The sequence below is a fragment of the Electrophorus electricus genome, chromosome 20 (assembly GCF_041902795.1).
Source record: "Electrophorus electricus isolate QZ-2024a chromosome 20, ASM4190279v1, whole genome shotgun sequence".
NCBI lineage: Eukaryota > Metazoa > Chordata > Actinopteri > Gymnotiformes > Gymnotidae > Electrophorus > Electrophorus electricus.
In genome coordinates, this window is record NC_137516.1 from 984,827 (window position 1) to 1,009,498 (window position 24,672).

Below are 24,672 nucleotides of genomic sequence, written 5' to 3' on the forward strand. Positions count from 1 at the left end.
GAATCAGGTGTGCACATCCAACAGTTACAATTGAGCTCTACATCCATTTCAACAGGATGAGGCCGTGTTGTGGCTACAGTGCAAGTGTGCATGGACCTCTCTCTGGTTGTACAGCCACAGAGATGCTTCCTGTCTGCACCATCCTGCCCCGGGACATCACCTGCACACCCAACGGAGATTGTGTTCACAAACGCCTTCCAAAACAGCATGTCCAACAGGACAAGAAATTGGGGGGCGGGAGTCCAAGTTAAAATCAGATTTCTGGAGACCAATATGCTGCAAGTTTGCAAATGGTGACCTGACAGTAGATCGTACCATGTAGAAGAAATCTAGGGAGAGTTGGGTTGGTTCCAGTGCATTGCCCTGTATGATGTACTGAACCAGTGCTGTAGCATGTCCATTACACCTGAACACCTCCAGCGGGCGCTGCAGTGCCAGGAAACTTCTGCTTTGGGAGTAGAAGGGCTGAACCAACAGGTAAGCAAAGAGGTAGTTTGGTGTTCTCATGTTGGCCATATTTCCAAGTGGTTTCTTTTCCTCAAGATATTGGGCCTATTATGAGGAGAAAGAAAAGGGACACATTTAGAAGGGTCAGACAAGGCAAGACATTGATTATGCTTGTAACACTTACAAGAACCCTTTCCAACAAAAGGCGGACTTCACAGACCTCAAGAGAGACGGATTGTGAACCCCATGAACGCGTGTCTAAGGAGAAGGGGGCGACACCGTTGCCATCGGTAACCAACTTCCAGCTTGCGTTTTTGTTCCCAGCATAATTCACAACCAGATACACCGATTCATTCTTCATAGGAGCGGAGTCTGGACCAGTGGCTTTAATCTAAGACGGATTTAAAAAACACCCCCCACCAAACCAACCGTCTGAAACTTGTGCTACATGTTGACCCCTAAACAGCACACAGTTCACGCCAGGTATTGCAAACCATTAAAAAAAAGGACCAGTAATTACCTTTCCTTTGTAGGTCAACCCAAGCCTGAACGTGTCCGGAGCGTCCACAAAGGTGAGAGTGACGATGTCACTTGTAACAGTAGAGCTTCCAGACCCCGACAGGACCACTCCTGTGGTTGAAACACACACCTCTTTCAAACAAATGTCTGCATTCACTTGGACCATTTTGCAAGTAAAGAAAACCTTTTCAAATATTCAGTCACTTATTTTTAAAGCCATTAAGGGGTCAGAGAGTGGGAAAACCTCACCTGTCCCATATTCCTCCAGTTCAGCATCAACATTAATAATGTCTTCATATCGTGTATCATTCAGTGCAAAGTCACTCAGGTCAACGATGTAGGACCCGCAGCCTGTCCTGTCAGTCTAGAGTAAATATGGACCAGACAGAGTTCAGAAACACTGTAGAACAATTACTGCCCAAGAAAATACCCAAACAGATCGTTCAGGTACCTTTTCCCTCATATGAAATTTCGCCAATGATTCTTCACATTATACCTAGAAGTCTCAGCTTCTGTACTAAACCCATTTTAACACATGGCCACCTCCATGGGGCATAAACTGCTTCACTTGAGGACTACAAAGCAATCTGAGGAAGTCTCAATACTTATGAAGGGAGCTTTCCTTTCTTTTGTACGATTTGCTACTTTTTGGTGGCAAAAGTCTCTTTAAAAACAATGAAGGTTAAATGACTAGACGTTTCTTAGAAGCTTCTCAATACCATCTGCAGGAACAGGTGACCAAGTGGACCAACCTTCATGGTAAAAGTTCTACAGATGTCTGGGAGCTGTGCAGGGCCTGGCGCAAACCACCAGTATCCGTAACTTCTGCGGCAGACCACGGCAGTCGCAGACCCCATCACTGGTTTCCCATAAGTATACCTACAGCCAGGGTGGAGGTTGTGGAGTAAGGAATACATAATGTTGCGCCAGGTGGTTCAGTCTCAAGGTTTAAATGGCTCTTACTTTGCACACACTTTGAGCGTGACCTTAGTGTCCAGAACGGTTATGACCGGAGGAAGCTCTATGGTTACTTCAAACTTTGGCAGCACTATGGGGGAGGGGTTTCAAAATATTAAACCCACATCAAACCTTTGCCTTACTTCATTAAAGAATTCTTAAGATGAGCCCCTCAAGACAAGTTAAACATACTGTCCCAAACACTGATCATTAAATCCCAACTGAAAACCGTGCTGCGCCTGACCATATTTCTTGATTTCAAAGTCTTGCGTGATTGGTTCATTCCCCTCATTCCAGGCAGTGATGACATAGAATCCCTCTGCAGCCTCGGGGCTTACGGGATACGACAGATCCAGGAAGCCGCTGGATGTGGACATGTTCAGCCACTGACCAATACGGTTGGAGTTGGGGTCCTACAGACAGCAGCAGCATGCAATGATCCTCAAATATACTATGAGCAAAGAACTTCCATAGCAACCAGGACACAGTTCCAGAATCAGTAAATACATACAGAGTGATGATGCATATTGCACACTTCATACCTGCAGCTCCACTGTTGAGAACTGAGAGAGAGAGAGAGACACACACTTCACATCAGTGGCATACACTGCTGCAACAGTCCTTTTATTTTATGGAACAACTTGAAAAACTGCACATTTCACTCCCTTACCATCCCATTGTAGGTGAGGAAGTTGGAATCCAGAGACACTATCCGGATTTTCACTGTAGAGAGAAAGACAGCATCAATACTGCTGACCCTCCAAACACTCAGAAAGAGACCGGTTTAGATCCATGGCTGTCGAGTTCCCCCTGCACCTCCTTTAGGAAACCCCAGTCCAAAACCACCAACAATACCTGTCTGTCCTGGTTTGTACAAGGGTTTGTCTGTTGCAATGATGGTCAGCTGAGCAGGAGGTTTTATGAGGATCTTTGTTGTCCCATTTAGGAATGTAGTTTTCCCTTTTACCTCAAAGACAATGGATGCTTCTGTATCTATGCTTACAGCAGGAACCTGTTTAATGAAGAAAGAAACTAGCAAAGTGAACCCAGAAAACCTCTTCTAATCTGATGTGCAGATACAGAGGGTCTCTGATATTCCTCAATCACCCACATGTGTGCTTGTACAAGCAACTTACACAGAGAACATGTTCAAAAAACAGACCAAAACTACAAAAGGAATGAGAGATGTAAACTGGGATAAAATTGGGACACAAGCCAAGTCAAAAGACCTTTCTAGTAAAGGCTCCATTTTCACATGGGGCTCTGCTTGATTAAAAACCAGTTTCTTTGTGGCTTTAATATGTTGTAGACAGTGAGGGTACGGACCTTAAAGGAAACACACTGGTAGTGGTCTTGGCTTACAACAGTCTGGCTCAGAAGAGTCTTGCTGGTTTGCCCGTGTTCCAGAGTCACATGTAACAATAAGCTTTTTTGGGCGGTGTGGACATGGACACACAGTGTCTCAGTACTGCCCCCTACAGGCTGGGAATTGGCAGTCAACAGGTAAATCCTGAAGGGGAACAGAGATAAAACCAGTTGACATACGGTTGATTAGAAAGACCTAAATCCACACTGCCCATCCATGGAAACCATTAAATAGGCCTCCAATTTTTGTATAGCAACTTGCATAATATCTGTATTATTGTCATCATCCAATTACTCATGAAACCTGGCACAAGTGAAAAATACAGCAAAACTGAGAATTGGGGGGGTTTTTTGTTTTGTTTTTGTGGCATGCATTTTAATCCATCATGTTGGCCCAAAGTAAACAAATAGGCAATCCTATAAATAATACAGACAAATTTAGAGACCTACAGCTTACTTTAAACCAACAAATACTACCACAAATGTAACAAACACAGATATGAGAGAAAGAATAAACACTCATACGTGTCATTAGAGAAAAAGGCAACAGCCCTGTGGAGGAGCAGAAGCACAGTGGCAAACACCACGGAGAGCTGCATCCTGACCGCAACTCCACCACCACCAGACAATCAGACCGCCTGGGAGCTCATGCTATAAATAATAAGCCCCTCCCCTTCACGGGGGAAAAGTCTTTGAGCCCTGCCCTAGCTACTGCGCCACTTATCAAATAACCTATCAGTTCGGTCAAAGTTTGAGTTAATTGGGTTGGAGCATTTAGCGTCACTCTCACAGCCTATCCACGACTGAATTTCTCCTCAATGTTGTCATTCAATGACAAAAAACCCAAATCTACTCAACGAGGTACTGATTAGGCTATCTACTAAACCAAATCTATTTAATGAGGTACTGATGAGGCGATCTCCTAAACCAAATCGGTTTAACGAGCAATGTGCGAGACGGGTGGAGCGCATACTAATATGCACGGAGGCTTCGATGAAACGAGTCGTTTCACCACATGTTGATTTCTGAACTATTTCTGAGTCAAAACAGTAGTATTGTGTTTTTTAAAAATGAATGAATTTGTTTTAGTCAAGGTCTGAAAACATTATCTTTTTTTGTTCTTTTGTTATAAATGTTCTATGTGATAATGTTTGATAGCAGTAGCTCAGTGGTCGAGGTTACTTGTAAATGGAACATTGCTGGTTCACTGCCAAATTGCCTCTGTTGGGCCCCTGAGCAAGGCCCTTAACTCGCCATTGCTCAAGCTGTACTCAGTCATAATTGTAAGTTGCTTTGGATAAAAGTGTCAGCTAAATGTATCTGTTGGCCGTTAGAATTGTTCTTTTTACTCAAACACATACAAAACTAGAGAAAGTGATTATTTTGCAGATTGTTTTGTCAGTTTGTGTGTGTTGTTCTTTTGTTATCCTTTTCAGTTCTTCACTTGTGTTAATAAGAATAACTAGGTAAGGCTCTCTCAGTAAGTGTTTAGAGAATATGGACTAATACAAAGTCGGTTGCTTTGTCATGTCGCTCCTGCGCTGTTACGATTCATTTGTCGAACTTGTTCGGAGTCATGTTTTAATGGTTATGTATTCATACTTAAAAACTCAGAGTAAATTGTTGGCTGATTATAGAAAGGAAATCTTATTCCTTTTTCAACATATTGCATTTCGAACAATTAGTTTGGGCTTTTTAATCCAAGATTGATGTCTAATTACTGTCCATGAGTCCCAGCGGTTCATATTTTAATTTTAAAATGGCCAAATTTTAGCGCTTTAGGACATTTTGTGTTATTCGCATATAAGCTATATCTAATTATTTTTATATATATATATATATATATATATATATATATATATATATTATAAATACACACACACACACACACACTAATATTTCATTGGACCATCTTTAGCTTTGATTACGGCACGCATTCGCTGTGGCATCATTTCCACAAGCTGCTGCAAAGTCACAATATTTATTTCTGTCCAAAGTTGCATTAATTTTTCCCCAAGATCTTGTATTGATGATGGGAGATTTGGAGCATTGCGCCAAGTCATCTTGGAATATGCCCGTGCCATCAGGGAAGAAAAAAAATGCATTGATGGAATAACCTGGTCATTCAGTATATTCGGGTAGTCAGCTGACCTCATTCTTTGGGCCCATAACGTTGATGAACCTAGACCTGACCAACTGCAGCAACCCCAGATCATAGCACTGCCCCCACAGGCTTGTACGGTAGGCACTAGGAGTGATGGGTGCATCACTTCAGCCGCCTCTCTTCTCACCGTGATGCTCCCATCACTCTGGAACAGGGTAAATCTGGACTCATCAGACCACATGACTTTCTTCCATTGCTCCAGGGTCCAATCTTTATGTTCCCTAGCAAACTGAAGCCGTTTTTGCCGGTCAGAATCACGGACAAGTGGTTTTCTTAAGGCTACGCAGCTGTTTAGTCCCAATGCCTTGAGTTCCCTTTGCATTGTGCATGTGGAAATGCTCTTACTTTCACTATTAAACATGTTTTGCTACGATTTGATTTCACCACACGTTTAAGTGATCGCCGATCACGATCATTCGAGATTTTATTCCGACCGCATTCCTTCATCGAAGATGATGTTTCCCCACTGTCCTTCCACTTTTTAACAATGCGTTGGACAGCTCTTAACCCGATTTGCTTAGTTTCAGCAATCTCCTTAGAGGTTTTCTCTGCTTGATGCATGCCATGAATTTGACCCTTCTGAAACAGATTAGCATCTTTTCCACGACCACAGGATGTGTCTTTTGACATGGTTGTTTAACAAATGAGAAGCTACTCACTGCATCAGTTAGGGTTAAATAGCTTGCTGCCAGCTGAAACATACTCACCCATGTAGTAATTATCCAATGGGAGACTCTTACCTATTTGGCCAGGCAGTGTGGGTGTGGGTGGGTGTATTGCACAATTTTGGTAAATATAGAATATGATGTAAGGTGACATGATGTTTTAATATTTGTTGATCTCCTTAATTTTAGTTGTGATGTGGGATAATATGTTTGTATTTTGTGGAGTCACGTTTTGTTCCCGCCATGAGAGTTTCCTGTTTCTATGAAATTGTGATGTAGAATTTTATGGCAGGGTTTAACTAGGTGTGGAAATTGTAGTTTATCACGAATTGTACTGCTGAAGTGGTTTATGCACATATGTGATGGTGTCCACGTTAAATGTCTGTGAAGCCCTTTGTGCTTGAAACTCACAACCAGACTTTCTGCTCATTATATTTAATCTTATGGTTCTTAAATTGTATTAATAAACCTGTAGTTTGTCCTGGCACTGGTGGTGTTGCTTTTTTAAAAGGCCTAAAGTGGTACCTGTTAAATGTATAAATAACCATACATCTCTGTGCTTTGCTCTAAAAACATTTCTGCTTTTGGTAAGTTGTCCTAATGTTGCCTCATTTCGTCCCTCCACAGCCGCTTTCTCTGCCAGTATTTCAGACCACTGTGCACAAGGACTTGCTAGCATTCATAAGCAAGATTCAAAATATGATGCAGTAAGTCTGACGCAGCTATCTACATACATGTCAATATTTCCAAACGTATCTGCAGACCTTTGGAAGGAATTTACCCGCAGTGTTAGTGTAGACCAACAGACCATATGCAAATCATTTCTGAAGTATTTTTAGGCTCCATTTCCACTGCAAGTGTTGGACAGACTGCTCTTAAAGGTACACGTCATTATGGAGCGACGACACACTACGTCAGAGATCTGCGGCGACAGGTTCAGAAGAGACGTCGCAGCGCGTGTATCCAGTGACGTCCTTGTTCTCCACGTGCTGTGTGGGACGTAAGCTGATTCCTTACTGTTTATTCTAGTGAAGAGTACATGTTAAGACATTGGCAAGGTTTGGTTCACTTATTACTGAGAACTGACTGTTGTAAACCCGTTACGGGAGCCTACTGAGTTGCTAATTCTACACTGTTATTATTCTGCACTAATCACGTCACTTCTCACTAGCAATGTTGTAAAGCCATACTAGTGTGGAGTGAAGTGCTAGTTGGGATGTGCGCGATATATATGACGTGTTAGTTGGCGTAGAAGTGTTCAGCTCTACGTCCAGCTCGTTCTAGAACCTCGCATGTAATAATAGAGGAGCACTAGTGCTTCCCCCCTAGAGAGCGCTGTTGGACCACCTCAGTACGGTATATTCATATTGTACAGGAAATGAACTGAATGTATTACTGTAGACGAGTGCCTAGTATTCATAAAGAGGCAATGATTATTGGAATGTTTTTCTGTTCCAGACCATACGTCACTCTTCATTCTCCATACCTCAAATGCACAGCTAGCTGCCTGTAATGTACAAGCCTGAGTCCGTATATTAATGTACCAGTGAAAATGCTGGTGTGTGAATGAGCCTGATGTGTTGCATTGTTCAATATCACCACTAACATTCCAGTGGTCTGACGGACACTTCAAAGGAGGACAAATCACGCCTTAGGACCTGCCTTGCTCTACAGTCCACTTACCTCTATTGAACAGTAAGGAAAGCCTATTTTAGTTTAGTGATTTGTACTCAAAACTAGCAGAGAACACAACATTAATGATAGTACACACACACACACACATGAATCTGAAGAAATATCAGATCAGGTTTGAGAGTTTTAATGACCACAGAACAGACAAAAGGTGAGGTCCGTCCCCCCCCCCCCCCCCCATAGGGAACAAGACTCTTGGGAGGAGAATTTGAAAACACAAAGGTGAACAGCTGATAGCAATTCCAGCCCCCTGCTACCACCAGTCTGTGCTGAACATTGGGAATAAGTGAGACCGTCGAGTCTAGGGGATCTGTAGACCAGAGTTGCAAGACAATAGATTGTGAACATGTGATGAACCAGTCTCAGTATAGAGGAGAAACAAACACACAAAGAACAACAAAAGCCTTCTACAGGTGTTGCCAACCACTACAGCGTTGTCCTAGTTCAACAAGTGCCACAACCACCACCTAAATGTATACATAGAGCAAAGGCCAAACGCACTGCAGAGTCTGTTTGGCTAGTGTTCCCTTCACATTTTACACACCATTGTTGAACAGAAACCAAGCAGAGACAGCAGTGTTGGCAACACATTTTATTTAAGAAAGCAGGATTATTTTGAAAAGAACCAAGAACAGGTTCAGCATCATTTTTGCTGAACAGCATTAGCCTGAGCCCTAGTGCTTGACCATCCCACTGAACTGGGTAGGAAGCAATTGGGGTTTACTGTGATGGTAGTAGGAGTGACCAGGCAAGTCCTGAGTGAAGCTGTAGCTGGTTGAACCACTGGACACACTTGATGGGGAACCAGTGTAGGATAAGTGCACGTCAGAGGATTGCTGGTCCACATTAAAATCCACAGCAGATGCTGGTTGCCTTACACCTGCCTGCATCACAGCATTCTGTCCCCAGCCACTAGAGCAAGTGCCAAGATGCCCTTTGGACAACCCATACATGCTGGATGGGGTCTGACTTGCTGGGTTGTATTGGTTGAAGGTTACAATGTGGGATCCAGTTTGGGGAGGATTTGGGACCCCCTTCTGGGACTGATCAGTGTGCAATGCAGTCTGCTGGCTCAATGTCTGCCCTGTGCTCCCAACCGGACAATGGGGGGGGGACCCATGGGGGCTGCCTTGTTGTGCAGCACCACTGGCAGACTGTTGGCTAGTAAAGACATTCGAACTCACACTGGAGCCTTGCATCTGGGACTGGCCAGTCTGGGATGCAAATTGTTGGCTTGATGTCTGCCATCTACTTGCAACCCGAGAAGGAACAGTCCCATGAGAGCTTCCGTGTGCTTCATCTTTGACTGGCTGTCCGCTAGTTGAGGTCACACAAGAACTCACACTCGAACCCTCCAGCTGGGTCTGGGCAGTCTGTACTGAAGGCTGGTCAGGGCTAGATGGCTGCCATGTGCCTGCACCCATGGAATACAAAAGGTCCATAGTAGGTGCTCGTTTGTGGAGCATGTCTGCCAGACTGCTGGCTAGAGGACTGCCACATGCTTGCACCCTGCACAGGCCCAAGTCCATAATAACTGCTGCTTTTTTGTGTAGCATAACCAGCTCCCTGTTGGCTGGTGGAGCCCAAGCCAGAACTTGCACTCTGGGCTGGCAGAAACGCATAGTAACTGCTTTTTTGTGGAACATCACTGCCAGTCTGCCGTCTCCACGTCTGCCATCTACTCGAAACCCGAGAAGGAACGGCCCCACGTTGTTGCGCATCCTTGACCGGCTGTCGGCCAGTAGTGGTTACACCTGAACTCCCGCTGGCGCTGTGGCTAGCCAAAGAAAAGTGTCTGGATTTCAGCTGTGTGTAGCTTTGAGATTGAGGGAAGGGAACATGAGGAGGTTGGAGCTTCTTCGAAGGATGGTATGTTGGGTGGCCTGAGGATGGGGCCCTGTAGTCTCCCTGATGGGTGGGAGCAGATTGAACAGACACAGCGTGCGTCCTTGAACCAGTATACTGACTCGGGAAACCTTGAGCACTGGATACAGAGTCCAAGCTGCCAGCAGACCCCTGATGCCAGACACCTTGTTGAAAAAGGCTACTGGAAGTCTGGGGGGTGCCAAGGGCACGATTAGCACTCTGCCCCTGAAACTGAGTTTCACCACTACCAGAAGAGTCCTGCAGTTGGGGTTGGGTTACAAGTCTAGGAAGTTGCTGGCCACCTTGGAACACAGACTGGTAATACCCAGCAGAGCCACTTGCAGTCTGAGCACTTGAATCCATTTGACTTCTGGAAGCACTCCTTGACCATCCACCCGGAGTCTGACCGGGTTCCGGGCCTTGCCGAGGAAACACAGAGCTACTTTGCTTGGATGCAACACTGGAAGGAGAGCCCTCCATCTTGGTCAGATAAGGTAGGTAGTCGACTTCTTGGGGCTGAGCCACAGAAGCTGATGTCGCTACACCATACCAGTGTGGTGCAGATCTTTTGTTCCACACTTCAAGGGGATGAACAGAGCAGAGAGATTGCTTAAATTCCTGAACATGGACACAAAGCATCACTAGCTGTAGCTTGATCTGAACACTTTCTTACCACCAAGCCCCTCTGCATCTCTCAGCAGAAATACAACAGGGAGGAGTAACCAAAGCCTACAAGACAAAAGGAAATTTAAACACGAAAATAATCTGCAGTCTTAAACATGCACAAGGTAACACCACACGACTACCTTCTGCGCCACCACATTGTGCCACTAGACAGGGGACACCCCAATACCCAGCTTCATACACCAACCCTTCTCCCTGAGAGAAGCAGACAGACACAAGCTCCCTTCCTGTCTGCATTCCTTTTAAGCCTCTCATTAAAGTTAGCTGATAAGAATCACCAGTTCAAACTCTTTACAGCTGTTACCTAACCAATTAAAGGAACCTACGAGCGAGTAACAAGAGCTAGAAATACTTGGAGATATAGTAAGCATATCAGTAATATTGCTGTAGTCCCAGAGGCTGCATTAATTGTACAGGCCTTAATGTTCATTTCTGGTTTGTTTGTTTCCTTCTCACATGGATGGAATTGAGTTTGGCTGTTTGTTTGTCAAACATTCAAATCCAGCAAATATCCATTTCACACTTTATTTTTGTTTGGAGCCATTGCTATTCCTTTTATACATGTAGTCTTGAAGTTTAGATGTAGGCTGGAGTTGTGAGGAATACAAAAGCATCTTTCAGACTCAATTAGGATTAAAATTCTAACATGGAGGTTGATTCTCAAAATGTCCTGACATCCTTTTCAGATAAAATTGTATTTTGCCTTTCCATGAAAATGTATTACACTGACCTTATCAATGTCAAATGAACATGTTTACTCCCTTTAAACAGACACAGCGTGGACGCGTCTCCTCACTTTAAAGAGAGATAAACACGTAGAAGTGCACTGTGTATTTTACAGGACCTGATAGAGATCTGGTGGGGGGGGGGGGGATGATGTACTGTACAGTTCCGAGTTTGTGGTGGTCCATGCAGAATCCAACAATGTTAGTTGGATATGATGGTGAACATTGTTTTGATATTTAGTTACATTAGAAATCCCACATGAAGTCTAATGCGTCAGTCAGTCATTGTAGTGATGCATGTGAACATGTAGAGTAGCAGCAGGTTTAATTTATTGTATATTCATATATCCTGTGTAGCTGTACCTGTATGATAAATGGCTTTAGTGTCAACTAAACCACTGAGAAGGAGATTAGTAGATGGAACAGGACAGAAGTGGAGGTCCTTGATGCACACCCAAGTGTACCTGGTCACAATATCTGGACTCGTCTTCTTACAAATCCATAGATTTCTGAGCATTAGTATACTTTGTCCCTCAATTCTCTCCTCATGAGAGAGTGAATTCCCTGTGACCCTCCCCACCAATGTTCAATTTATGACTAGTCTTGCTCTGAATGGCAAGTTATGCTGAGCAGTGATCCAGTAACAAGAGCGCTCAGGCAGATGAGGGAACACTGGTGAAGACCACAAAAACCCCCCACCAAGGCATTTGTACACTGCACAAGAGAATTTATTTCAATACAACCGAGTAATTACACAACAGTCACCCAGTAGCATTAGAGCCGATTTACACTTCAGGTAAAGGGACAGATTCTCCTGGTACAATGCAGTACAACATGGCCAACATTAGTGCAGGCAGCAGGGCACGTGGTCTACCGTTCGTTACATGGAGACGTGTATTGTGTAACGGCCACATCACCTACAGGAGAGAAAGGAAAACCGGTTCTTATTCATACTACACAGGCGGACATTCGAATTCAGTTCATATGATCCTTGTCCTTAATTGCATATTGGTCATTTCTATCCAACCCTCTCCCTCATCTTCCATGACGGTTTCGGAAGATAACAGGACTGGTTCTTACTGGGCTGGTAGTAGTCGTAGATCTTCACCACAGCTGGCTTCAGGTTCTGCACTGCTATGTTCTGCTGGATAACCAGAGTGTAGGTCTTGGTCTCTCCCTTCTTCAGCTGGGGAAAAGGGAGACCGATGCAGTCACCATACAAAATGATGGGACAAACACCATGGTAACGGTGGCCTCCGACACACACTGTTCATCTTACAAGCAAGTTGATCTGGCGAAAGCCTGTTCTTACCCCGTTCAGGTAGATGACTACGTTTCTCTCCGTTGGATCCACGCGTTTTACAGTGCCTTTCACCTGTAGACACAGGTTCTTTGTGAGCAGACCAGCTAATGCATGATGGGTATTTTCAGTGAGGTCAAAGTTACCTCTGTAGAGCCAGCTACTGGCATCAGTGACCCCTCAACCAGACTGAAGCCAGACAGCAGCTTGACCTCGATGACCACCATGTCCGTCTCAGTCCTGTTACCGTTATACCTGAAAGGTGAATTAAAGCAAAGTCACAGGGTTACATGGACAGACTTTATACATCCAAAGCCATCCTTTCCTCTTGTGCTCTAGTAGAGCTCACCTGACAGTCACAGTGACCCCCACAGACAGGTTTGGGGCACTGCAGTTTGAGCTTGTGTTGACCGCGATACTGAAGGAGGAGAAGTCATTGGGAGGCGGGATGTTGTAGTGCTGGGTGAACTGGAGGAGAAATACAAGTACCCCAGAGTCATTTTTACACCCAAGAAGCTCTTCAAGCATCTCTACACCAAGGGGCACCAGACTGACCTGCACAAACACACAGCCTTGGCCTGATGCCCTGACGTTGTACACCCCAGTCACTTCCTGCAGCTGGATCTGCTGGTACAGCAGTCTGTTGCTCTGGTTCACCGTGAACTGGGTCTTCGAGCCGAGGGGTGACGTCACAGTCACCGCAATGGTGCCTGTTGTACTGTAGGTGGCAGTGCTGTATTTTGCCAGAGCCTGAAGAGCCACTACAGTGTCCTGGGCAGAGAAAAGGGATTCAAAACAGGAGGCATTTCTTCTAGGGTATGGTTTTACACTGATGTCATCCAACAAACAAGAAGGACTAGAGTTCAAGCCCTTTTGTACTGCTAGGCATCAGCATTGACCCCAGTATTCGCGTTCATTGGTATCTTGCTCCAACCTACTGTACTGGCTAGGATGCATCCCATGAGGAAATGAAAGCACATTTAGCCAATTACAAGTCAAGTACCTTACACACGTGCTCAGGGCAGCGGTGGCTATGGCGCTCTGGATAAGAGCATCCGCAAGAATTAAAAGGTGGCTGTTGAGGTGTAAACATCTCGAGAAACTGAATCAAGCGAGCCAACTATTAGCAGAGCCAAAGATCATACTCACGCCGGGCTACAAAGTGACAATATTTGAGCTGGCGGTGCGAAGGGGGGGCACTACCTGCGTAGACGCGAAACCGCCAAAGGCGTTCTGCTGCTGGCCCAGCCAGCGGACGATGCTGGCACTGTAGCCCAGCTCAAACTGGGGCAGCAGGGGTCCAGAGAGCACAGCCAAGAGCACGTAGGAGGTCGTCTCCACGTCCAGAGAGTCCGTCACCGTCCCAACACGTCCACTGCCCCAGTGCCGCCCATCCACTGAAGGAGACAGAAAAGCACCGAGCCCACTCGGCCAAGATTCTCCGGTAAATACCAGCCAACCATCACCATAATTGCTCTGTATTTATGGACACATGCAGCCTCCAAAACACGCCAGTTCTCAGCCAGATACCAACATCCAGTGAAGGTCAAATTGGGCAAGTCTGACCTGTCACTACGGCTCGCTGGTTCAGGCGGGAGAGCAGGGTTCCTCTCATCACCTGGTCTCCAGCTAGTGTGAAGGTGTAGGAGAGGAGGGCGATGGCATAGGTGGAGTTCACCTGTGCAGAGATGTTCCTCAGGCAGTCCAAACCCTTGGAAACCATGGGGTCCTACCATGGCAAACACAGTAAGGCATGTTCACACAGACTACTAGAGGGAACCGTTTGAGGAAGGGGAGCACTCACTGTCCTCTGGGTGCCCAACTCCAGTAGAGCAGCTGTGACGTACGCCGAGAGGGTCACCTCATCGTTCACTCCACCCTGGGTAAGAGCGCAAAGTCAGCCAGCCGGCTCACAGGAGTGCTGCACCACACATCTGCTGCACTGCAGAGTCCTGACCTGCATGTCCACATGGATGAGGTTGCCCACTGAGGCAAAACAGCCGTTTAGCTGCTGCTTGTTGCCCAGCCAAGTCTTGGCCTGATCGATGACCGTCTGATCGATAAAGATGTATTGCTTTGCGCTTTCGAAAGACTTCATCACGAACGCAGTGAGCCTGAGTACACAGACACCAGGGAGCTTCTGATTTTTATATTCATTCATTTCAATAAGAGCCATCCATAACACGGCCAGGGGTCTGGTGTCATTTGAGAGCTGTACAGGAACCATCTGGTTTGTGCGAGACTGACCAGGTGTTGCCCGAGTTGTCGGAGGTCCCAAAGGCACTGTACGATCCATCCTCATGCTTGTAGGTCAGCTCTCTCTGGTAGCCTGCATCAGTCATGGGGAGAAACAGGCTGCTCGGCTCATGCTGCCAAAAGGTCCAGAATAAACTGCAGAAAATCAAACCACCCCCCCAGGTATCCTGCACACAGTCTGGGAGCCACTGGTGTGTGCCCTCACCACTCAGCAGGAAGGAGGTGGCTTTGCTCCTGATGGCGGGCGTCAGCTGGCCGCTGCTCTCCAAGTACCCCAGGATGAAGATGTCGGGGGCAAAGAGCAGCATGTTCTGTTCACCGCAGCCGTACGGCATGGCCAGCAGGTTGTCCAGGTTCTGCAGCGCATGGCCCATCAGATCTCCTGCAGAGAGAGTCACCAGAATTGTGCGTGTCCATACGCAAGACCTTGTTCAATTCCAAATGAATGGGTGTGTAGCTGCAAGTGTCCTCACCCAGCACAGAGACAAAGGCAGTGGGGGAACCCTGCACAATCACTTTAGGCAACTTCAGTGTAACATTTCTCTCCACAACACCTAGAGGATGGGAAAAGGGCCATCAGAGAGACATCATCTCACTCACCAACCCAAGTGAGAACATTGTTGGACTACAGACCTGCAGGACAGAGGAGCTCATTGTAAGCGTTGGATTGTTTGGTGCCCTCTGCCTGTCAGAGGAAGAAGTAGTATGCAGTCAGAACCACCAGAACAAAACCCTTTAGTCTGCTCAGTATCCTTCTGTCAAGTTAACAGTGAACAACCCCACCCATCACAGTACAGACTACCTGGAACCACACAAAAAAAAGGGGGGTTTGGTGTGCAAGATATATACACACACACACACACACCCATCCGACTGAGGAGAATAGCCACCCAACCAAGTTTGGTATTCATATCGTTCCAGCAGTGTTCAAATGCTCAGAAGCGTACAGCTACTGGCAGACTCCAGTAAGGGGAGTTGTGGTTACTGGGGCTCTTCAGGGTGGAGGAGACCCCAATGGAACTCACCTCCACCAGCAGGGTCTGAACCACCGTGTCCATACGTCCTTTCTCCGGCACACCGGTCACCCGATTCCCACACAGTGCAGATGTCTGTACTGCTTCTGCAGTCACTGTGAAGACCACCTCACCTACAATACACCCCCCCAAATTGGGCATTGGAAACGTCAAGCTACTTAATGAAATGCATAATTGTACATCCAGAAAGAGCAGTAACGCTACTCAACACATTTTTGCAAGTTGGAATGTGCCTTCTGAGAAGGCTGCAATAGTGGAACACAAATGAAGAGCATTACTGCTAGACAGCTGTTGCCGCCAACCTCAGCAATTCCACATTCCAATCCGCTTCTTAAATATGTGGATAAAAATACATGTCCAGTCTTCCAATTTCAGCTGACGTCAGACTTACCCAACACGGAGGGCGTGACGACCCACGTGAAGGTCCAGCCGTCGTCAGCACAGAGGCAGTGTGTGTAAATGCAGCTCTTGCAGGGTTGGACTGAGAACTGATTTGAGGATGCCAGCATCACTTGTACCTTTAAACACGCATGCAGTGCGTCAGAGCCCAGCACTGTACAACTGCCCCTGCATTCCATGTGGCTCACAGGTACTTCCAGCACAAAACCTCCACACACGAGCCATAAGTGGGGACTCACTGCTCAGTGAACAGTCAAGTAGGAATTACCGTGGGGATAATCAGCTCCTCTGTCCCATAGGGGGATGGAGACACTGGGACCACTTACCATGATGCAGGAGGGGAGGTAGTTGAAGACTGTGGCCTTGAGCGTGAACACCTCTCCACGGACGATGGAGTAGGGCAGGGTCAGGCTCACGAAGAAAGGCTGGAAGGCCGTGAGGTCGACTTTTGGGGCCACGCCAAACCCGACCGGAGATGTACAAAATGCGCCTCCCTCCCACGTGGTGATGGTGTCTGGGACGGTCTCGTTGACCCTAGTAAACCCAGACGTCCTGGTGAGGAGAAGGAAAACTGGTCAGACGAGGCCACTGCATTTGGTGGCAACAGGTTTGAGCCACAGCCCAGGTGTACCCACCCCACATAAACAAGGTCCCAGATCCAAGTCTCTGGGAAGTATCTGCGGACCGTGGCGGCTGGTGGGTTTTGGTCTGAGGGAGTCTCACCAGAGCCTACAGGAAGTTCTTTGGCAAAGGCTACGTTTTCAACTGTTGAGAGAATATTTCTTCAATATCGGATACAATATGCATTTCTTCACTCAAAAGGACTTCATGCCACTTACAGCCAAATTGCCACAAAGTCCTGCAGTCAAAGGGCTTTCTTAGGTCAACATTGGTAATGGTCTTGATTCCAGCATCCTGAGAAAAGGGAACAGTGTTTCAAACAACAGCATATATCAACTACAAACCCTGGGTGCCAAAACTATTTCTTACTTTGAAGACATGGTACACATCAACGTTCCCATTGTATGGACCAGGGAAGGCGAGTCTTGCATTTAATAGAGGCTTTGGCAGGCGAGGTGGCATCTCAGAGCAAGGGTAGAAGTCTTCAGTGCCATCTGGGTATCCAGACAACTTGTAGACAGGGAGCAGCTTAAAGACCTAGGATGACATGAGATGCGAGAGTCAGCCATAGGACTCGATGAGCGTTTAACAGCTGCACAACTGTGCAAAATATGAGCCGAGCAAGAGAAAGCATTTGATCCAAGTATTGGTGGGCTGCTGCTGAATTGGAGTTCAACCCTGATCAGGTTAATGCGGGTTCTGGAGAACATCTGCACAAGTGTTGGATCAGAGCTCTGCAGGTGGGTGGCTCAGCTGGAACAGACCTGAGCACCCTGGAGCTTTAGGGCTTCGGTATGAACGTACAGATTCAACGCTGAGCTCCTTGTCCGGGCTGAGCAGCAACAGGCTCCGATCGATGGCCCTCACGGAGCACAGCGAGCCTGGGCGAGCCTTCAGCATCAACTCCACAGAACTCCCGGGCAGCTCCACAGGAGAAGAGAAATTCAGAGACACCTGGGAGACCATGAGAGACTAGTGAGAACCTCAAGCTACACTGTAAATGGATACAGCTTCTTATGAAGTGGAGACCAGCCACGGCAACATTTTACTTCACAAGACCACTAGAACATTGTGACATTCTGACCTCGTTAGCCAGACACAGCTCAACGGGGAAGTCCATGCTGTCGGCTACCACCTCCCCTCTCGGGAGCATGGCGTACACCACTACCTGGACGAGCGGAGACAGAGCACGCACATCCTGGAGGGGCACCACCACTCCTCCTCGGTTCTCTGTTACACACACACAGGACAGTTAGAACACAGCACCTAGAGCAGAAAGGGCATCAGTCCTGGAGCTTCAGAGCCCTCCAGAGTTTCCCAGGCCCAACTTGAGCCCTTTTGTTTCGTCATCTTTCAAATCAAAACGGAAGAATCAGGTGTGCACATCCAACAGTTACAATTGAGCTCTACATCCATTTCAACAGGATGAGGCCGTGTTGTGGCTACAGTGCAAGTGTGCATGGACCTCTCTCTGGTTGTACAGCCACAGAGATGCTTCCTGTCTGCACCATCCTGCCCCGGGACATCACCTGCACACCCAACGGAGATTGTGTTCACAAACGCCTTCCAAAACAGCATGTCCAACAGGACAAGAAATTGGGGGGGCGGGAGTCCAAGTTAAAATCAGATTTCTGGAGACCAATATGCTGCAAGTTTGCAAATGGTGACCTGACAGTAGATCGTACCATGTAGAAGAAATCTAGGGAGAGTTGGGTTGGTTCCAGTGCATTGCCCTGTATGATGTACTGAACCAGTGCTGTAGCATGTCCATTACACCTGAACACCTCCAGCGGGCGCTGCAGTGCCAGGAAACTTCTGCTTTGGGAGTAGAAGGGCTGAACCAACAGGTAAGCAAAGAGGTAGTTTGGTGTTCTCATGTTGGCCATATTTCCAAGTGGTTTCTTTTCCTCAAGATATTGGGCCTATTATGAGGAGAAAGAAAAGGGACACATTTAGAAGGGTCAGACAAGGCAAGACATTGATTATGCTTGTAACACTTACAAGAACCCTTTCCAACAAAAGGCGGACTTCACAGACCTCAAGAGAGACGGATTGTGAACCCCATGAACGCGTGTCTAAGGAGAAGGGGGCGACACCGTTGCCATCGGTAACCAACTTCCAGCTTGCGTTTTTGTTCCCAGCATAATTCACAACCAGATACACCGATTCATTCTTCATAGGAGCGGAGTCTGGACCAGTGGCTTTAATCTAAGACGGATTTAAAAAACACCCCCCACCAAACCAACCGTCTGAAACTTGTGCTACATGTTGACCCCTAAACAGCACACAGTTCACGCCAGGTATTGCAAACCATTAAAAAAAAGGACCAGTAATTACCTTTCCTTTGTAGGTCAACCCAAGCCTGAACGTGTCCGGAGCGTCCACAAAGGTGAGAGTGACGATGTCACTTGTAACAGTAGAGCTTCCAGACCCCGACAGGACCACTCCTGTGGTTGAAACACACACCTCTTTCAAACAAATGTCTGCATTCACTTGGACCATTTTGCAAGTAAAGAAAACCTTTTCAAATATTCAGTCACTTATTTTTAAAGCCATTAAGGGGTCAGAGAGTGGGAAAACCTCACCTGTCCCATATTCCTCCAGTTCAGCATCAACATTAATAATGTCTTCATATCGTGTATCATTCAGTGCAAAGTCACTCAGGTCAACGATGTAGGACCCGCAGCCTGTCCTGTCAGTCTAGAGTAAATATGGACCAGACAGAGTTCAGAAACACTGTAGAACAATTACTGCCCAAGAAAATACCCAAACAGATCGTTCAGGTACCTTTTCCCTCATATGAAATTTCGCCAATGATTCTTCACATTATACCTAGAAGTCTCAGCTTCTGTACTAAACCCATTTTAACACATGGCCACCTCCATGGGGCATAAACTGCTTCACTTGAGGACTACAAAGCAATCTGAGGAAGTCTCAATACTTATGAAGGGAGCTTTCCTTTCTTTTGTACGATTTGCTACTTTTTGGTGGCAAAAGTCTCTTTAAAAACAATGAAGGTTAAATGACTAGACGTTTCTTAGAAGCTTCTCAATACCATCTGCAGGAACAGGTGACCAAGTGGACCAACCTTCATGGTAAAAGTTCTACAGATGTCTGGGAGCTGTGCAGGGCCTGGCGCAAACCACCAGTATCCGTAACTTCTGCGGCAGACCACGGCAGTCGCAGACCCCATCACTGGTTTCCCATAAGTATACCTACAGCCAGGGTGGAGGTTGTGGAGTAAGGAATACATAATGTTGCGCCAGGTGGTTCAGTCTCAAGGTTTAAATGGCTCTTACTTTGCACACACTTTGAGCGTGACCTTAGTGTCCAGAACGGTTATGACCGGAGGAAGCTCTATGGTTACTTCAAACTTTGGCAGCACTATGGGGGAGGGGTTTCAAAATATTAAACCCACATCAAACCTTTGCCTTACTTCATTAAAGAATTCTTAAGATGAGCCCCTCAAGACAAGTTAAACATACTGTCCCAAACACTGATCATTAAATCCCAACTGAAAACCGTGCTGCGCCTGACCATATTTCTTGATTTCAAAGTCTTGCGTGATTGGTTCATTCCCCTCATTCCAGGCAGTGATGACATAGAATCCCTCTGCAGCCTCGGGGCTTACGGGATACGACAGATCCAGGAAGCCGCTGGATGTGGACATGTTCAGCCACTGACCAATACGGTTGGAGTTGGGGTCCTACAGACAGCAGCAGCATGCAATGATCCTCAAATATACTATGAGCAAAGAACTTCCATAGCAACCAGGACACAGTTCCAGAATCAGTAAATACATACAGAGTGATGATGCATATTGCACACTTCATACCTGCAGCTCCACTGTTGAGAACTGAGAGAGAGAGAGAGACACACACTTCACATCAGTGGCATACACTGCTGCAACAGTCCTTTTATTTTATGGAACAACTTGAAAAACTGCACATTTCACTCCCTTACCATCCCATTGTAGGTGAGGAAGTTGGAATCCAGAGACACTATCCGGATTTTCACTGTAGAGAGAAAGACAGCATCAATACTGCTGACCCTCCAAACACTCAGAAAGAGACCGGTTTAGATCCATGGCTGTCGAGTTCCCCCTGCACCTCCTTTAGGAAACCCCAGTCCAAAACCACCAACAATACCTGTCTGTCCTGGTTTGTACAAGGGTTTGTCTGTTGCAATGATGGTCAGCTGAGCAGGAGGTTTTATGAGGATCTTTGTTGTCCCATTTAGGAATGTAGTTTTCCCTTTTACCTCAAAGACAATGGATGCTTCTGTATCTATGCTTACAGCAGGAACCTGTTTAATGAAGAAAGAAACTAGCAAAGTGAACCCAGAAAACCTCTTCTAATCTGATGTGCAGATACAGAGGGTCTCTGATATTCCTCAATCACCCACATGTGTGCTTGTACAAGCAACTTACACAGAGAACATGTTCAAAAAACAGACCAAAACTACAAAAGGAATGAGAGATGTAAACTGGGATAAAATTGGGACACAAGCCAAGTCAAAAGACCTTTCTAGTAAAGGCTCCATTTTCACATGGGGCTCTGCTTGATTAAAAACCAGTTTCTTTGTGGCTTTAATATGTTGTAGACAGTGAGGGTACGGACCTTAAAGGAAACACACTGGTAGTGGTCTTGGCTTACAACAGTCTGGCTCAGAAGAGTCTTGCTGGTTTGCCCGTGTTCCAGAGTCACATGTAACAATAAGCTTTTTTGGGCGGTGTGGACATGGACACACAGTGTCTCAGTACTGCCCCCTACAGGCTGGGAATTGGCAGTCAACAGGTAAATCCTGAAGGGGAACAGAGATAAAACCAGTTGACATACGGTTGATTAGAAAGACCTAAATCCACACTGCCCATCCATGGAAACCATTAAATAGGCCTCCAATTTTTGTATAGCAACTTGCATAATATCTGTATTATTGTCATCATCCAATTACTCATGAAACCTGGCACAAGTGAAAAATACAGCAAAACTGAGAATTGGGGGGGTTTTTTGTTTTGTTTTTGTGGCATGCATTTTAATCCATCATGTTGGCCCAAAGTAAACAAATAGGCAATCCTATAAATAATACAGACAAATTTAGAGACCTACAGCTTACTTTAAACCAACAAATACTACCACAAATGTAACAAACACAGATATGGGAGAAAGAATAAACACTCATACGTGTCATTAGAGAAAAAGGCAACAGCCCTGTGGAGGAGCAGAAGCACAGTGGCAAACACCACGGAGCGCTGCATCCTGACCGCAACTCCACCACCACCAGACAATCAGACCGCCTGGGAGCTCATGCTATAAATAATAAGCCCCTCCCCTTCACGGGGGAAAAGTCTTTGAGCCCTGCCCTAGCTACTGCGCCACTTATCAAATAACCTATCAGTTCGGTCAAAGTTTGAGTTAATTGGGTTGGAGCATTTAGCGTCACTCTCACAGCCTATCCACGACTGAATTTCTCCTCAATGTTGTCATTCAATGACAAAAAACCCAAATCTACTCAACGAGGTACTGATTAGGCTATCTACTAAACCAAATCTATTTAATGAGGTACTGATGAGGCGATCTCCTAAACCAAATCGGTTTAACGAGCAATGTGCGAGACGGGTGGAGCGCATACTAATATGCACGAAGGCTTCGATGAAACGAGTCGTTTCACCACATGTTGATTTCTGAACTATTTCTGAGTCAAAACAGTAGTATTGTGTTTTTTAAAAATGAATGAATTTGTTTTAGTCAAGGTCTGAAAACATTATCTTTTTTTGTTCTTTTGTTATAAATGTTCTATGTGATAATGTTTGATAGCAGTAGCTCAGTGGTCGAGGTTACTTGTAAATGGAACATTGCTGGTTCACTGCCAAATTGCCTCTGTTGGGCCCCTGAGCAAGGCCCTTAACTCGCCATTGCTCAAGCTGTACTCAGTCATAATTGTAAGTTGCTTTGGATAAAAGTGTCAGCTAAATGTATCTGTTGGCCGTTAGAATTGTTCTTTTTACTCAAACACATACAAAACTAGAGAAAGTGATTATTTTGCAGATTGTTTTGTCAGTTTGTGTGTGTTGTTCTTTTGTTATCCTTTTCAGTTCTTCACTTGTGTTAATAAGAATAACTAGGTAAGGCTCTCTCAGTAAGTGTTTAGAGAATATGGACTAATACAAAGTCGGTTGCTTTGTCATGTCGCTCCTGCGCTGTTACGATTCATTTGTCGAACTTGTTCGGAGTCATGTTTTAATGGTTATGTATTCATACTTAAAAACTCAGAGTAAATTGTTGGCTGATTATAGAAAGGAAATCTTATTCCTTTTTCAACATATTGCATTTCGAACAATTAGTTTGGGCTTTTTAATCCAAGATTGATGTCTAATTACTGTCCATGAGTCCCAGCGGTTCATATTTTAATTTTAAAATGGCCAAATTTTAGCGCTTTAGGACATTTTGTGTTATTCGCATATAAGCTATATCTAATTATTTATATATATATATATATATATATATATATATATATATATATTATAAATACACACACACACACACACACACACACACACTAATATTTCATTGGACCATCTTTAGCTTTGATTACGGCACGCATTCGCTGTGGCATCATTTCCACAAGCTGCTGCAAAGTCACAATATTTATTTCTGTCCAAAGTTGCATTAATTTTTCCCCAAGATCTTGTATTGATGATGGGAGATTTGGAGCATTGCGCCAAGTCATCTTGGAATATGCCCGTGCCATCAGGGAAGAAAAAAAATGCATTGATGGAATAACCTGGTCATTCAGTATATTCGGGTAGTCAGCTGACCTCATTCTTTGGGCCCATAACGTTGATGAACCTAGACCTGACCAACTGCAGCAACCCCAGATCATAGCACTGCCCCCACAGGCTTGTACGGTAGGCACTAGGAGTGATGGTGCATCACTTCAGCCGCCTCTCTTCTCACCGTGATGCTCCCATCACTCTGGAACAGGGTAAATCTGGACTCATCAGACCACATGACTTTCTTCCATTGCTCCAGGGTCCAATCTTTATGTTCCCTAGCAAACTGAAGCCGTTTTTGCCGGTCAGAATCACGGACAAGTGGTTTTCTTAAGGCTACGCAGCTGTTTAGTCCCAATGCCTTGAGTTCCCTTTGCATTGTGCATGTGGAAATGCTCTTACTTTCACTATTAAACATGTTGTTTTGCTACGATTTGATTTCACCACACGTTTAAGTGATCGCCGATCACGATCATTCGAGATTTTATTTCGACCGCATTCCTTCCTCGAAGATAATGTTTCCCCACTGTCCTTCCACTTTTTAACAATGCGTTGGACAGCTCTTAACCCGATTTGCTTAGTTTCAGCAATCTCCTTAGAGGTTTTCTCTGCTTGATGCATGCCATGAATTTGACCCTTCTGAAACAGATTAGCATCTTTTCCACGACCACAGGATGTGTCTTTTGACATGGTTGTTTAACAAATGAGAAGCTACTCACTGCATCAGTTAGGGTTAAATAGCTTGCTGCCAGCTGAAACATACTCACCCATGTAGTAATTATCCAATGGGAGACTCTTACCTATTTGGCCAGGCAGTGTGGGTGTGGGTGGGTGTATTGCACAATTTTGGTAAATATAGAATATGATGTAAGGTGACATGATGTTTTAATATTTGTTGATCTCCTTAATTTTAGTTGTGATGTGGGATAATATGTTTGTATTTTGTGGAGTCACGTTTTGTTCCCGCCATGAGAGTTTCCTGTTTCTATGAAATTGTGATGTAGAATTTTATGGCAGGGTTTAACTAGGTGTGGAAATTGTAGTTTATCACGAATTGTACTGCTGAAGTGGTTTATGCACATATGTGATGGTGTCCACGTTAAATGTCTGTGAAGCCCTTTGTGCTTGAAACTCACAACCAGACTTTCTGCTCATTATATTTAATCTTATGGTTCTTAAATTGTATTAATAAACCTGTAGTTTGTC

At 45.4% G+C, this 24,672-nt stretch overlaps 5 protein-coding genes across 5 annotated transcripts; all 5 read right to left on the reverse strand.

Moving 5' to 3' along the window:
• Positions 1 to 73: 73 nt before the first annotated feature.
• LOC145652682 (alpha-1-macroglobulin-like) lies at positions 74 to 3,887 on the reverse strand. Its single transcript, XM_081703802.1, has 12 exons — positions 3,814 to 3,887; positions 3,250 to 3,433; positions 2,779 to 2,935; positions 2,594 to 2,646; positions 2,466 to 2,486; positions 2,168 to 2,336; positions 1,930 to 2,014; positions 1,719 to 1,845; positions 1,216 to 1,330; positions 968 to 1,077; positions 316 to 552; positions 74 to 160 (listed from the first exon to the last, which is right to left on the reverse strand). The coding sequence occupies exons 1-12, from the start codon at positions 3,885 to 3,887 to the stop codon at positions 74 to 76; spliced, it is 1,419 nt and encodes a 472-aa protein (XP_081559928.1).
• Positions 3,888 to 8,050: 4,163 nt separating this feature from the next.
• Positions 8,051 to 10,564, reverse strand: LOC145652649 (uncharacterized). Its single transcript, XM_081703612.1, has 3 exons — positions 10,482 to 10,564; positions 10,349 to 10,404; positions 8,051 to 10,253 (listed from the first exon to the last, which is right to left on the reverse strand). The coding sequence occupies exons 1-3, from the start codon at positions 10,496 to 10,498 to the stop codon at positions 9,205 to 9,207; spliced, it is 1,122 nt and encodes a 373-aa protein (XP_081559738.1). The 5' UTR covers positions 10,499 to 10,564; the 3' UTR covers positions 8,051 to 9,204.
• Positions 10,565 to 11,803: 1,239 nt separating this feature from the next.
• LOC145652631 (alpha-2-macroglobulin-like protein 1) lies at positions 11,804 to 16,470 on the reverse strand. The gene is made up of 17 exons (XM_081703561.1): positions 16,400 to 16,470; positions 16,066 to 16,192; positions 15,666 to 15,787; positions 15,274 to 15,325; positions 15,114 to 15,194; positions 14,846 to 15,022; positions 14,632 to 14,713; positions 14,342 to 14,498; positions 14,189 to 14,263; positions 13,951 to 14,113; positions 13,588 to 13,781; positions 12,940 to 13,155; positions 12,734 to 12,852; positions 12,531 to 12,639; positions 12,397 to 12,459; positions 12,165 to 12,270; positions 11,804 to 12,001 (listed from the first exon to the last, which is right to left on the reverse strand). The coding sequence occupies exons 1-17, from the start codon at positions 16,400 to 16,402 to the stop codon at positions 11,955 to 11,957; spliced, it is 1,893 nt and encodes a 630-aa protein (XP_081559687.1). The 5' UTR covers positions 16,403 to 16,470; the 3' UTR covers positions 11,804 to 11,954.
• A 560-nt stretch (positions 16,471 to 17,030) lies between these two features.
• On the reverse strand, positions 17,031 to 18,044 carry LOC145652683 (alpha-2-macroglobulin-like protein 1). The gene is made up of 4 exons (XM_081703803.1): positions 18,023 to 18,044; positions 17,779 to 17,924; positions 17,499 to 17,648; positions 17,031 to 17,231 (listed from the first exon to the last, which is right to left on the reverse strand). The coding sequence occupies exons 1-4, from the start codon at positions 18,042 to 18,044 to the stop codon at positions 17,031 to 17,033; spliced, it is 519 nt and encodes a 172-aa protein (XP_081559929.1).
• Positions 18,045 to 18,136: 92 nt separating this feature from the next.
• On the reverse strand, positions 18,137 to 21,951 carry LOC145652684 (alpha-1-macroglobulin-like). The gene is made up of 12 exons (XM_081703804.1): positions 21,878 to 21,951; positions 21,314 to 21,497; positions 20,843 to 20,999; positions 20,658 to 20,710; positions 20,530 to 20,550; positions 20,232 to 20,400; positions 19,994 to 20,078; positions 19,783 to 19,909; positions 19,280 to 19,394; positions 19,032 to 19,141; positions 18,380 to 18,616; positions 18,137 to 18,223 (listed from the first exon to the last, which is right to left on the reverse strand). Exons 1-12 carry the CDS (start codon positions 21,949 to 21,951, stop codon positions 18,137 to 18,139), a joined length of 1,419 nt encoding a protein of 472 aa, XP_081559930.1.
• Positions 21,952 to 24,672: the final 2,721 nt, after the last annotated feature.